The sequence below is a fragment of the Poecilia formosa genome, unplaced genomic scaffold (genome assembly GCF_000485575.1).
Source record: "Poecilia formosa unplaced genomic scaffold, Poecilia_formosa-5.1.2 Scaffold12, whole genome shotgun sequence".
Taxonomy (NCBI): domain Eukaryota; kingdom Metazoa; phylum Chordata; class Actinopteri; order Cyprinodontiformes; family Poeciliidae; genus Poecilia; species Poecilia formosa.
The window spans coordinates 1,359,132-1,374,065 of NW_006799951.1; the positions used below are offsets into that span (position 1 = coordinate 1,359,132).

Sequence of the window (14,934 nt, forward strand, 5' to 3'; positions counted from 1 at the left end):
GGTTAAACTGAACTGGACTATTATTACTTGTGTGGGATCTTTATCAGCATATAGACACTTTTTAAGGAATTTAATCAACTTATTTGGAAATATTTATAGTTGATGGAAGATTGAACCAGCTATTTGGTGGAAGTTTATTCTCTATAAATAATAAATAATCTTTCCAACTACAGTATAAATCACCTTTTGCTCTATTTATTTGTCTCTGGTGAGTTAAATAAACCCTCATCCTCCCTGAGTTTTATCATTAGGTTTTCTGATAAACAGCCTTTATTTTAAATATTGTTTCCCTCATTTTAACATGAGCGCAGCATCATAAATGCTACAGTATACTGCAGCTTGATAGGTAAATGTAGTTGTATACGTAAACATTAAGATAAATATTAATTTAATAGTGAGTATACATGGGGAACTATATGGTTTGTATTTGTTCTCAGACCTGTAATCAGTGGCGCAAAAAGAGGGTATGCAGCGCATGCAACGCATAGGGGTGCAGCACCAGAGGGGGCGTCTTATGTTATGTTATGTTTTCGCATCCACCTGAATAATGTGTAGTTGCGCCACTGCCTGTAACAGTACACTGTTAAATCTTTCAATGTCTTTCAGAACTTTTCAGATGTTTATCATCTTTCTAACCGGCACCTTCCTCACTTTTATTTATGCGTTTTTCAGCCGTTGCTCTGCAGTTTGACTGAAAGCTGACTCTTGAGGACTGCAGCGAAACTGTCAAGAAGTGGCTTCATTACTCGCCAGAACAAGAGGAAGACATCGCAAGGAATCAAAGTGACGCCAACCAGAGTTAAACTGGGGTTACCGCAACTTGTACTGTTTCCCTAGTTCATACAGTACAAAGCTTAACCTCATGGACTCTGTTCTTCTGTGGACAATAGACTGTTGACTGTCCTTTTTGACAGTCAAAATGGAGTCAAATATGTTTAAAGATCTCTCTTTAAATAAAATGTTATATCAAACCCATGTTGTCATTTTTAACCTTTTGTACACAGTTTACCCATCATCTGCCAATAATATAGTGTTTAACACCAGTGAAGAAACTTTCACTGGTATGTTATGATGTAGACCTATCAGACCTAAAAATGTGCATAAATACTTAGCTTTCATTCAATATAAAATCAATGCAAATCTGCATGTAGATCCACATTCAGATGATGGTTGAATCAACATTGATTCCTAACTGCTTCAAGGTAAAATCAACAGAAATATGTGTGCCAAACCACATTCAGATGATGGTTGAATCAACATTGACAACGTCAGTTATGGTTGAAACCTTAACGTTGATTCAACATGCAAGTCACCGACCACTCTCAATGTTGTTTCAATGTCGGCTTTTAATGTTGATTCAATGTTTCCTGCTGACATTGATTCAATGTTGTTTCAATCATTCTGTGCTATCTGGGAACCTACTTTGTTGATTCTGTGGAATAGTTTTATTCAGCTGCCTCTAATTTATTTGAGTTGTATGAAAAGTGGCTTCTAAAATGGAAACTTAACACACTTGGGCAGTAATTTCAGATATGCATTTTTATGTGACAGAGCCGCACTTTGTAGTGCTTATGTGAAAGTGAAAAAACAACTGTTTTTTGCTTGTCTTAGCAGTTCTTGAAGGAACAGTATGATGTATTTTCCAGGCAGATGGTGCCATTTTAAAGCACAATCAAGCAAATTTGTTAAATTCAACAATAAAAATGTTGTTTATATCAAGCATAACTTAAAGAAATTTGACTTCACAATAGGCATCTTGAAATTGGTCTCCGTCTCTTTAAGAAGCTCCTTCCTCTCCCCTTCCAACCCTCTGCCTTCAGCACGTCATTACAAAAATGTTCCTCCCTTATGCCTTTTATAATCAAGCGTTAAACTGAGAAGATCATCAGCTAATGAGATCAGCTGAAGCACATTTCCATCAGGTGTTTGTCAAAGCAACACTCCAGGTTTGTTTTTGATGAGGGAATAACATTAAATAATACAAAGCTAAAAATGTCAATTTTACATAACATCACCTTTAAAGCGCAGGTTGCGTTGGTATTCATCCTGCTTGCTCTGATACCCCTAGAAAATCCTGCGAAACTAGTTGCCTTCACAGTACCCCCTACAGAGCCCAGCTAGGTCTAATTTTAGCTAAGTACAAATAGAGCTGTTCTGTAAAGGTCTCAGAGGTTTGTCGCAGAACATTAGTGAAATTGCTCTATGAACACAGAGGAAACCACCAGACAGCCAAAGAGAAAAAGCAATAAAAATGTTTAAAGCAAAATTTGGTTGTAAAACAGTATTGTAAATTTTGAACTTTTGAGCCAACCTCTAAAATGGAAAGAGAATGGCAGTAGTGTAAACCTACATCAAGCAGCAAAAAGGCCAGTGGTACGTCTTTATGAGCAGTAATTAACCACATCTGAGGAGATCCCTAAACAAAGCAACAATATGGCATGCAGACTGCAAATCTAATTTTCATGTAGCTAAAGTTCTTCCATAAAAATAACACACACCTAGAGTTGCTTTGGAAAACCTTGGATGATTTTTTTTTTTTACACATAAAATGCTTGCATCTAATGAAGTGGTTATGTACTATAAAACTAATTGAGACATGAAATCTACAAACACGATCCATCCAAACTTATTGAGCTGCACTGTGTTGCAAAAAATGGATTCTGTAGATGTGCAAAGTATATGTGTGAAGTCAAAGTACACTTTAGTCAAAGGAGCACCATATATGCAGATGCACTTTGCACCTTTTACTGTAATATTTGAATAAATAAAAATCTTGTGTGTTTTTATTTCAAGTTTGTTCACCACAAACACCCAGTAGTTGGGTAGTAACACTATCTTGTGAAATAACTCCCTTCCTCTGAAACAGAAAACATCTGTGTTGTTACACATGCTTTCACGTGTGGTTGCATTCAGTGCTGATCCACTGAATGCAACCACAGAGTGGGAGTCTGATCCACTCCACTGGAGTGGGTGAAGATAAAGGCCTGGGCTGTCAGCTTTACCTTTGACTGCCCAACAAATAGTTTCTTAAGTTTTATATGAAAAGCTGAAATATCAGTCTGTGTCGTGGACTCGCCAAAAAAATATTAAGTGGGTTCCTAAACAATTAAATAGGTTTTTATTAAAACCCTTTTATTTATGTGTTAGAAAATTGCACAAAAGGAGATAAGGCTTGTTCTTTTTATCTCTTCTCATTCATTGCTTTATGTATTGCTTTATGTATGTAAAAAAACATGCAAAGTTACAGAGCCTGAAAACCTTGGCAAAACCAAACTAAAAAAAAAAAAGATAAATTGACTTGTCTCTACTTTCTGGTCAGCATCACCATGAAACACATTTGCAAAATGTTTTTCACACATTTAAGATTTGGCAGCTTGCTTGCTTCTTCTCTCTTTGCACAACTAAACAACCAGTCAGAGGTAAAGAAAGTTGTCAGTTGCTAAATATTCGTTTTTCAAAAGAAGAGATCGGCAAAATCTGAATTTGTAGATGTGGCTTTATAAAATGTTTTTTTTTTTGTTGTTGTTGTTTTTTTTTACTTTCATTGATTTTTATACAAAACCATAAAAATATCTGATTAGGTATTATTTGTTTTCCCCAACTTAATTGTGGGGTAAAATATTAGAACAACATTGCCAGACAGAGGCAGCTATCTAGTTTTTTGGAGAAAGTTAATCAACGTGGTAAGGCGATTAGTGGGGATTTTGTTTTTATCAGATCGTTGCAGGTTAATCAGGTTTCAGGCAGAACAGAAACACAGCACAGAAACTAAGACTGGAGACTCATAATTGACTTTACATACACACACACACGCACACGCACTCACACTCACACTCGCACACCAGGGAGACAGCGTTTGATGCAGTAGAAATACATTAAATAGTTAAGAGGTTAATTTTAGCTTCGACTGCTAGAATTCTCCTCTCCTATCGGTGATCACTCATTGGACAGAGTGGGGGAGCCAGTAATTACGGGCTCTCTGCCTCAAACAATGGTATTTGCAATAAGTGCCCTGGCAATTAGTAAGAACCTGTCCTTAGTGGAGCACCTGTTAAACTTTGTCAACATAGATTCATTTCTAATTGAAATGAAACTAGCTAACATGTCTGTCTTTTATCCTGTATTTACCTACTATAGAAGGTGGAACATAATACCTTTCATTTGGGAGTTTCTCAGACTGACGTTTATCTCTTACGCTTCTTTTTTGTTCTGTTTTCTTTTTTTTTTCTTTTTTTTTTTCCTATGCAGGCAGAACAGGACAATGGACATCCCCTACCAGCTTACGCTGACCTCATAATTGAAATCCTGGACGAGAACAACCAGGCGCCATATTTCCAGTTTGCCACCTATCAGGGATACGTGAGTGAGGCCTCCCCAGTGGGCACCACCATCTCCGCCAGTGCCAACCTCACGGCCCCGCTGGGAATCATCGCTTTGGATAATGACATTGAAGAGGTATGAACAGACAAAAGCCTTTAGCGCGTTAAACGCTCTACAAACTTCAATATTTTATTTACTTATGTATTTAGTCATTAATTTAATTAATGCATTTATTCATTCATTCATTTTTCTTAAATTAGATGTGTTTCTCAGTATTTATTTATATGCATTCTGTTCATTTCTTTGCTTGTTTTATTCATTCATTCTTTTAGTCATTGCTTCTTTTTAATTATTTACTCATTTGTTCATTTATTTTTTATTCATTTATTTCTTTTGTATTATTAATCCTTTTAATTTTTTACATATTTAGCCATTTATTTTTGTTTTTTCACACATAGCTGGCTCCTGGTGCTACACCTGTGGGTAAAAGCGGGTGACGTTCCATGAAATGACACACGGTGTAATGGAAGGATGTCCTGACCCAATTTCTATTGCTCCAAATCTCCCATTTATTTGAGTCATTTTTAAATGTTTTTTAGTGCCTTCTGATTAGTTTTATGCAATATTAATGGTCTAAAAAATGATACACATCTACACTTTGCAGATGTGCACGCAGGAACTTAAAATATACCAGTATTTTACTGGTATATATGTTATAACATATGTTATATGTTATAACATATGTTGTATGTTATAACATACAACATATTGTATGTTATAACATACTGTATTCTATATAACATACAATACAGTATGTTATATCAGTAAGTAAAGTAAACTAAATCAAATTCAAGGTATTTGATGGCATTAATAATGCTGCATTAATTCAGTGTCACAAACCTAAACTTAGTTTGATAAACAGTTTTTACATAATATCTTTGAAGAGACTTTTTTAATCAATTTTGAGCAAAATGTATGAAGATTAATATATTGATTTAATACCTGAAAAAAACAAATAAAAAATAATGTTTGCATTGCTCCATGAAACAACTTCATCGTGCACACCATCGGGACACGTGTTGTTCGTTTTTCCTGTTGTTGTTGTTTTTTTGTTTTGTTTTGTTTGTTTGTTTGTTTTTTCAAAGACTGATTTTCATGTTCCATACATGAAGCAGAAGTTGCAATAAAAACAAGAACCGATGGATAAAAGCTTTACTCAGGCAGCCCCAATCCAATTATATTTCTCGACCAGATCTTTTTCTACTTTCCAACAAATTGACTCAGGACATCCCTGCTGTTAATGCATGCATCACTCTGCGGAAGCTGTAAACAAATTAAAGCCATTCCTCATTGCTGGAGATCTTTAACACACACATGGAAAATTAAGACTTTTTATTAAAAAGGGGAAAGAAAACCCTAACAACTGATAAAGTGTCAAGCAGGTCTCCAGTTGTGATGGATGTTTTTCTTTATCATAATATTTGTAGTGTTAGAGGAGTGCATTCTTATATTGTATATCAATGAGCCTGCGTGTGTTTGAAGTCCTTCACATTTTTTTTCTTTACTGCTCTTTTTATTTAGATTAATATTTCTGTACAAACATATTCAACTATTCTCTTGGAATGTTAACTTTTCTCTGGCATGGTTTTGTGACTTGATATTTGGGTGTGTAATTTAAAAAAAATATATATATAAATATATATTCATGTATGTTTTTACAAAGCTGACAGATTTAGCAGTTTGGTCTGTGTGACTGTGTTTACATAAAACTGAGAAGAACTGATCACTACCCTTAATTCAACTTTCAAAATATCCCTTTTCTCGGCCCCTTACTTGGAGAAAATGAACAAATCAAAGTGGAGTCGCAGATGAAATCAATAAGCTACCCAGGCTTAATGTTTACCAACCTTTCTGAGGATGAGTCTTTGTTGGCATGAATCGAAGCTGACCAGCAGCAACGGAGCATAATAAACTCCAGTTGTTTTTTTCTTTTTGTTTTTTTTCTGAAAATGGACACAAAGATATGTCTAGAGTGAAATAGACTTTCTTAAAATGTTTGAAAGGATTTTGCCTTCATCTTCATACAGATGCTTAACAAGTGCAGTATGACATTTTCATTTGATTCACAGCTTAACTGCTTGCTTTCTTTTTACAGAAACAGAAGCACCATCTTTTATGAACAGAACAATATTTCTGAATTTAAAGCCAGTTAGCAGTTTACAGACTGTACTTATTCATAGATATAAATTTTGGGATTCCAATGATGCGTTAATCTAACTTCAAATGTGTGCCCATCTGTCCTAATTGTTTTACATCTTACAATTTATTCTGACATTTCAGAATTGTAAAAAATGAGACAACATAAACAGCATTTTTTTTTTAATTACGTTATCATACTTTCACAGAAATTTACTGATGGTGTAACTAATATCATCAGTGACCCTTAAAAATGAGTCAAGTGCCTCATTAAAAACTACAACTACGTGGATGTGGTATGTAAACATTTTTGCCGTTACTGTACTTTAACTGACGTAGTTTAATGATTTTGTCCTCTGCTCATCTCGTGCTTTCTTTTTGTGGAGACACCTGCCAGCAAATTACTTTTTTCCAACACTTCAGCACATCAATATGTATTTTTGATAGGTTTCCGAGTCCCACAGCTGCGACCTTAGGGGGGGAAACAGTGATACAGCACCAGTGTCACCATGGTTACATGTCTCTTTTGGTGTCTCTTTCCTTTGGAAAGACCAAAGACCCTATGGTGAAGATTACCCTGGATGACTACACCACAATTTTCAGGCTGACCCCAACTGGTATAATCCGCTACCTGACTATTCTGAAACCTGTGGACCGGGAGAAGCAGATGACCTATACTTTCACGGTGAGTGTCGAGCTCAGTGCAGGCATCCTCAAAACAGCCCTGAGGTCTAACATCTCTCATTCTGTGTGTGTTATTCTGTTATTGTTAAACCAAGAGGCACTTGGAGATGGATGCCAGTGGATAAAATTTGGATACCGTTTATTATGACACTATAAACGTCATGCATTTATGTACTTTGCTTTTAATTTGGCATTGATTTAACAAATAGAAGCATGTCTTGAAGCCTTTAAAATGTGATCAGGTCTCTATTTCATCAGGTATACATTTGAATAATACTATAATATAAAGAAAATATTGCTCGCCTTGAAAATAGAATAGATGGAATAAAAATTTACATAAAGTCACACTACCTGTGACAATCAAGAAAATACATATTCTTAACTTATTATAAAAATGCAATATACATCAGCCACGACTTAAAAAAAACATTTGACTTTGTAAATTAACTCCTTGATTTTGTCACTTTAAGAAGCTCCTGCTCTTTCTGACACTCCGCCTTCATCACGTCATTACAACATTTCTCTGTTAAGTCATTTACAATGTTCATAGAAGCATTCCACTGAGAAATGGTTCCTATGATGAGGTCAGTAGATGTCCAGTTCCACCAGGTGTTTGCTAATGGCTGCTGCCACCAGTCTGAACGAGCTGTGTGGAAGAGGGGTGCTCTGTGATGCGGAGGCTCAACAGGAGACTGCAGCTCCAAGGAGGAGCTGCGTGGAAAAGGTGGCGCTTGATGAGGGAAAATGTTCATGCATCCAGATTGGCTGCAATGGGAGATTAAATGATTACTTAAACATGCTTTAAAGAATCACACCATCATAACATGATGTGTAGCTCAGAAATACATACATGACACCCCCCTTCCCTATTCTAGAAATAGATTACTGTTATGTTTTTCTCATGTAAAGCACTTTGAAATGCCTTGTTGCTGAAATGTGTCTCTGGACAGTACAGGAGCTGCATCCATAAAGGATTCATTTCCTTGGATTAGTGAGCTCACATTCTGTATAGAAACCGAAGGAGCTTGTGTTTATTGTGTGTGTGCAAGGTTGACCTTTTTCTCTCACTGTGCTGTGCTCAGGTTTGTTTTGTCAATAGACTGTTATATGTGGTTTGTTGTGTTTGAAGCCCAAGTACTGGTAAGTGACTGACAAGTTCTCAGCCCCAGGGCCTGTCTGACAGTGATGATTGTTGACATTGTAAGCCGACTGCTGAACTTTGCAATTAAAACTTCTAATTTTAGAAGGACAACATCATATGTGAAGAACAACATATAAATGTTCCTCAAAAGCATTAATGTCTCTTTTTGCAGATACAAAAACTGGATACTGAAAGCGGATTAGTTGAAGAGCAAACAGAAGTCGATGTATTAAAATAAATCATATTAAAAGTCAAAAACTACCAAAGAGATGGAATTACTGTGAACATTTTCTCTATGGTGTATTCATGACACTCGGTTGTCATAAATAGGTCGCAGTTCTTCAAACAAAGGCTGTCCTTGTGTGAAAGATTTTAATGTTTTAGCACTTAAGACATTGGGAACATTATATGGCAAAACTTGTTTTTATTAAAATATCTCTAGGCAGACATAACTAGTGCAAGACGTTTGTTTACGTACTGTTTAGTGTCACGGGTGTAGTTTGTCTTTGCGTTCCTAACAAGCTGTATCGGTATATTGTACTTTCACATTTCTGTAACAATTCCCAGAATCAATATGCTTCAGTTGTAACCCATGCTGCTATCTGTCTAGGCTCCGCAATACTGTAACGGGTTGCGTAGCATTAAGTGTGTGGTATTCAGTTTTTACGCAAGCGCGTCTCAAAGATGCATTGATCAATGCAGCAGAGACACGAACTGAATGGGTTGTTGAAAATGTGACTTTTTCTTTTTTTTTTGGCAAAATGTATCTATTACTTCACTGTTTTTTTAAAGCAAATAATTAGATAATTTATTAAGAGCAATAACTTCAGTTGAAGCAAATATGTCAAAGTAGAAAAAAAATTAAGTGGTTGTGCTCTCAAACACTGAATAGAGGGTTTATGCAGGTCTTCTTGCAAAGCCTGTTCAATAAAAAGAGCTTTGCCATCTAAAGAATATGAAGGCGTTAACAGTAAATATATTGATGTTAAGATTAAAAAATCTAGCCATCATTGACTTATCTAATAGCATTATGATTCAAGACGTATTGGTTTTGTAAAGTTTAAATCAAGCTTCTGCATCCACCCTACTGAAAATGTGTGCAATTTACTTAAAAGCCTGATTTTTATACAAACAGTACAATTAGAGTGATGCAAATCTCATTAGTCTTTATTTAAGACCGAACAAGGCTATCTATCAAAAGTCAAAAGCATAGTTGTATGATGTATGTCTCTGAAGCACGACATCTTTACTACACATAATTTACCCCTGCAACAAAAAGCTATTAATGTACTGCATATTTTAAGCTTAGCTCTTCAGTTTTGTGGAGAGGTTTCTTGTCTGCATTGAGATGTATATTGTTAGTGTTCCTGACAGCTGCGGGTTCGATCCTCTCTGCTTTCTGCTCTTGATTTGTTGTTCTGCTTAGTCCATTTCCTTGCTCCTTTCAGAAAAGCTGCAGATCAGAGCCGCCACAAACAAGTAAACATAGATTGCTCAGTTTGAAAACCATCCTTCAGGCAAACTTACTGGTAGCAATCGCCTTTGAAGGCATTTCTTTTACTCTCACAAAGTGGAAAATAAACATATAGAGAGGAGTTTCTTAAACACAGTGACATACCAGAACCATACGCCTTTGAAGTTTGAATGAAAAAAGAAAAAGTAATCTATGATTCCTCTGCAAAAGTGTTCTTTATTTACAGGTCTTCGGTTTTCTAAGCGTTTCTCCTTTTTGTGTTTTCAGATGGTGGCATCAGATGGTGTCCAACAGAGTAGTCCAGTAACTGTCAACATCCTGGTTATTGACGCCAATGACAATACGCCCACGTTTGCTCAGGTCTCCTACAGCGTTGAAGTCTTTACAGACATGCAGCCAGGGGAGACGGTGCTACAGGTAATCAATCCAGAGCGATCATTCTCTTCCATTTTGCCTTCCGTTTTTTTTTTGTTTTTTTGTTTTTTTTTCCCCCCATCTACCACTGAGACACTGCACTTTGTCCCCATCACACAGAATCTCTCTTTCAAATGCTTTTTCATGCTCAGTAAGAATAACCACAACAGTCTTGGCCATTGTGTTGACAGGCAAAGCCCAGGAGCGTATCCCTTTGTCTTATATGCAGTCATAACAGACATGGAAGAGAAATTTTGTATTTATTTTTTTTGTTTTTTGTTTTTTCTCTGGCATCAGTAAGTCGTAGTGGAAGGATTCCGTGATGGCAATTTATCAACCCCTCCTACAGCATACAACAGGATTTGGAAATAAAGCGGGATTGCTTTTCTATTACTTCAATCATTTTTTTGGATTGCTCTGTGGATTTGGGTCATTGTTTTGATTTAATTACTACACTGACTTTAAAGGTTTCCATGTCTTTATTTTTATTTCTGTCAAACATATACAAAGACAATCAAGCATGTAGAGAGAACATCCATACCACTTCAACTTTTCTCAGACTTTTCTCAAACGTCAGTGTATTTTAATATGAAGTGTGATCAATCAACACAAAGTAGTTCATACTAGGGAAGCAGAGCACAAATAAAAGTGCGAAAGAGTGCCTTATCTTGAGTTTCAATGTGCTGTTTGTTCAATAACCTTTTTCTAATAACATTAGAGGCCTTTGCAGAACAGCTGTATTTATTCACACAGATGGAGTCTACTTACCAGCTCTGACTGGTTACAAATGCAACCCAAAGTTTTCAGATTGTTATTTGTAAAAGATAGAAGACCATGTGTCATTTTACTTTTACTTTTACTTTATAATTATGCACTGCTCAATCTTGGTCTTTCGCATAATGTTGCAATAAAAAGAAGTTTTAGTGTAACAACTTGTGAAAAGATTAAAAAAGTTATGGTGGCTTTTGAAAGTCAGTGACAAATACAAGCGTGTGTACGCTTTTATAAATCAAAGTACATTTTGCTTGAGCATGTTTTTTCTTCTTCTTCTTCTTCAATCGATCTGTTCTTCCAGCACAGCCTCTCCAAAACAAAATAAAAGAATAAGACACAGAAAAGGTCAAGTTTAGTCTTTATTTAAAAAAAAAAAAAACAGCCAGTTCACCCTGCCCGAAATGAGGCCAGAGGTTAGAGTGTCTGCTCTGACCGCTTAACCGATTTTATAAGCTGTTTATGTGAGCTGGAGTCCCCCCTGAGTGTGCTGAAGCTTATTTGATGTTACAACTTTTACTCCAGTGTCTGTGTCATGGAAAAAGGAGGTCGTGAAAGCTTGGATTAAAGTTTCAAAGCTTTAAAGATACGAGGTCAGCCCCAGCATGAAGGCTAATAATCACGAACAGCGGAATGTCCTTATTGCATTTGAAGTTCGAATGTTGGAGAAATGCGACGTTTGAATTCACTTATTACCTTTCAAAAAAAAAGAATATTTCAACTTTTTCTTTACAAATCTATAATCCGTTTAATGTGAAGCGGGATATGACCATTAATTTATAGTTTTTACCAGTAGAATACACAACTCTTTATTTTTACATAAATGTCACATGTCCATTAAAAAAAATATTATGTTACACAGAAACAAGCCTCATGAACCCCTGTAAAAAAATACATTGGCTGTTTGACTGTTTTATAAGTAATGTTAGCCGTAACCCCCTCAGGTTAAAACTACAAACTGCAGAAAGCAGGCAGATCGTGCTGATAATGTGTCGTACTATTTTTTCTTGCTCTGTTTTCTCAGTTAACTGCATCGGATGCTGATGAGGGGCTGAATGGCCTGGTAACATACGAGATCCTGGCTGGAGCCCAGGGAGATTTTGTTATTAATAATCGCTCCGGACGCATCACTGTGGCGCCTGGTGTCGTCTTATCTGTGGGACGATCTTATGCGCTGACGGTCAAAGCCTCTGATAATGCACCTCAAACCCAGAGAAGGTACAGATATACAACAACTATGTCGTATAACAATGATGAATTAAGAACTTTATTTTGTTGTTGTTAATCATATGGGTCATTAACACGTTTAAAAGGGGCAGATTTTCTCTTTTTCTCAATATTTTGTTAGTTGGTTTCAGATTGTTGTGAACTGTGATAGACTGGTCACCCTTTCACTGATTACTGTTTATGAATTTGTTTTTAATATGCAATATGCTGTTCAACTTGAGAAGTTTTGTCTAGGTTAACACATTGAAATAGATTTCTGAAAAGAGGTTCTGGGGGAATGTAAGAGCAGCTTTATAGATGATTCAGCAATACGAGCATCCATCGATCCATCTCCTGCTTGTCAGAAATTGTAACTTTTGCCAGGATTTTTTCTGGGTTTAAGCAGTATTTATTTCCTGATGTTTATATCAGATTAATAATAAGATGAATAATTATAAAATAACAGATTTTAAGTTTTTCTTCTCATGAAACTTGTTCTTAATTTTAGCTCATATTTCATTAGCCTATTTAATAGAGTGATATTTCCTAATTACTTGTTTTGCTACATTTTTTTAGGAGCTTCAGTATTGAACAGACAGCGTGAAAATACATAGTGTTAGCTTGTGATGTGAATTTTATTTTCATTTTAATAAAAAAAAAAAATGGATTAAAACCATGAGTGGCATTCGGCAATGCAGTCTTTTGACAAAAGGTTGCACATTTAAAGAAATAAAGTGTCAGAATGTAATTTTATTTATATGTATAGCGAAATAACCGGCTGATCTGTTTGGGGCAACAATGAACTTCTATATAGCAAAATTAAATATCTGGATTTATTTGAGTCCATCAGAACCAGAACCTCGAGGTTCTCCATTTCTGAACGTGGCTGCAAACATCAGCGGAGAATTGCCTGCTCACGTCCTGCCACACTAGTGAACAGACCGTAATGGAGAAGCTCACCACCCAGGATTAGTGTACGACTTGGTGTGGGGTTTATTAGACCCCACCAGTTTTTAACTCTGTCCTGTCTGGTGGGGTCTTACTGACCACATATGCGCTTGTACGAGATTTTGTGTGTGTGTGTGTGTGATTTCAGAAACTGGCTTCCTGCTTCTGTTTCTTTTGTATTTTGAAGCTCTTCTGGTCAAGATCCTCCACCACAAAAAAAAAGCAAAGACTTGTAATTTCTTTCATAGTCTTAAGAATTTGCTCTGGTGTGTATTTCATCAGTTTTAGTGTTCACTGTTTGAAGAAGTGTTTGTGATCTCACTAGAAGATGAACTGTAAGTGAAAGCTTTGAGGGAAAAGGTCTACGCATAAGAGCTCTGATGAGGGCTTTGCCTTTGAGTGAACTAACTTTAACATTTTTTCTGAGGTGTGGTGAAGTCTTGGAAATGAACATCATCAGTTAGGCAAAAAAAAAAAATAAAAAAAAAATGTTCAAACAGAAACTGATACCATCGTTGGGCACTTCTGTTATCCAGGAGCTCGATCACTACAGTCTACATTGAGGTTTTACCGCCCAACAACCAGAGTCCACCCCGCTTCCCCCTCCTCACCTACAACCTAGAGATCAGCGAGGCCATGAGGATTGGAGCCATTCTCCTCAATCTGCAAGTAAGTTGCAAATTCACATCCCCAGTGTATGATGCAGGTTCTTGCATCATAAGACACAGAAGTGTCCAAATACTGCTATAGTTTGTCCAGGTTAGACTTGACTGAGAGCATAGACTTCACTGGTAGCGTATTTTGCTTTCATATTGTGTTATGCTTATGCGTCCTATCTCTTTCCCTGTCATGTTCTTCTGTAGGCTGATAGCATTATCTGGTTCTGGTGTCATTTTATTCTTCTTCCAGGCAACAGACAGAGAAAACGATCCAATCACGTATCAAATTGTGAGCGGAGATTCCCAGAATGTCTTCAACCTCTCTCGAACGTGAGTGTAAAAAATTTGTTCTCCGGCTTTATCTACTTGTTTGCAAGTTAAGTTGTAACTTAATCTAGTCTTTAAAAAAACGTATTTGTATGTGCTTTTCTGAAAGAATCCTATTCATGAGCAAAGATAAAATAATTCACTGCACTTTAATATATTTTCTTTTGATTTTGTTTCTTTGATAAGCAAAATACAACATACAAAGACAACGTATGGTTCCTGTGGTTTTAAGAAAGCCTAATTTCATGGTGCATCCCTAGTTGATGCTTTCAATTATAAAAATTTGAGAACAAAATAGAAATATGATTCAGAGAAATATTTTCTTTTTTGCTACTGAAAGAAGACGGTATCAAAGGGAAGAAAGTTGGACAAATTTAGTCAGAATCTAGCTAATGATGCAGCAAGCCAATGCAGAATACCTTGTTTTTGGGGGAAGAAATTAATTTAGTCAGATTTAAAATATGCTTACGTATGTTTACTAAAAGCTGAAGATATATTTTGTTGAAGCAAAGGTTCTGCCAGAGATGCATCATTCCAAATTCAACTTAGGAATCTCATAAGATGCAGAAGTATAATTTTAGCTCATACTGGTTTAACCATCCCTCTGGCCTTACGCCAACCTCACACACACAGTGTATTAAGGGCAAAAAAAAAAATGTTTTATTTATTTCTGTTCTCACAAGGTTTGTGACACGTTCAGTGGAAGCAGCTGTCCACGGCTCTAAGGCAAAATGTGTCATTGGACCTTCGTACACCATTCCAGATAAAGACAGAGAGGGTGCTTACGAACAGGT

General features: G+C 36.2%; 1 protein-coding gene across 13 annotated transcripts in view; it reads left to right on the plus strand.

Annotated features, from left to right (window-relative positions):
• The window catches only part of LOC103133520 (protocadherin-15), a 191,749-nt gene that overhangs the window by 101,705 nt on the left and 75,110 nt on the right, over window positions 1-14,934 (plus strand). For all 13 annotated transcript variants that reach the window (XM_016667929.1, XM_016667930.1, XM_007545284.2 and 10 more), the window contains 6 exons: window positions 4,249-4,455; window positions 7,067-7,201; window positions 10,083-10,232; window positions 12,025-12,218; window positions 13,691-13,823; window positions 14,064-14,143. In XM_016667929.1, the coding sequence (XP_016523415.1) occupies window positions 4,249-4,455; window positions 7,067-7,201; window positions 10,083-10,232; window positions 12,025-12,218; window positions 13,691-13,823; window positions 14,064-14,143 (899 nt within the window). The remainder of the gene's footprint in view (window positions 1-4,248; window positions 4,456-7,066; window positions 7,202-10,082; window positions 10,233-12,024; window positions 12,219-13,690; window positions 13,824-14,063; window positions 14,144-14,934) is intronic.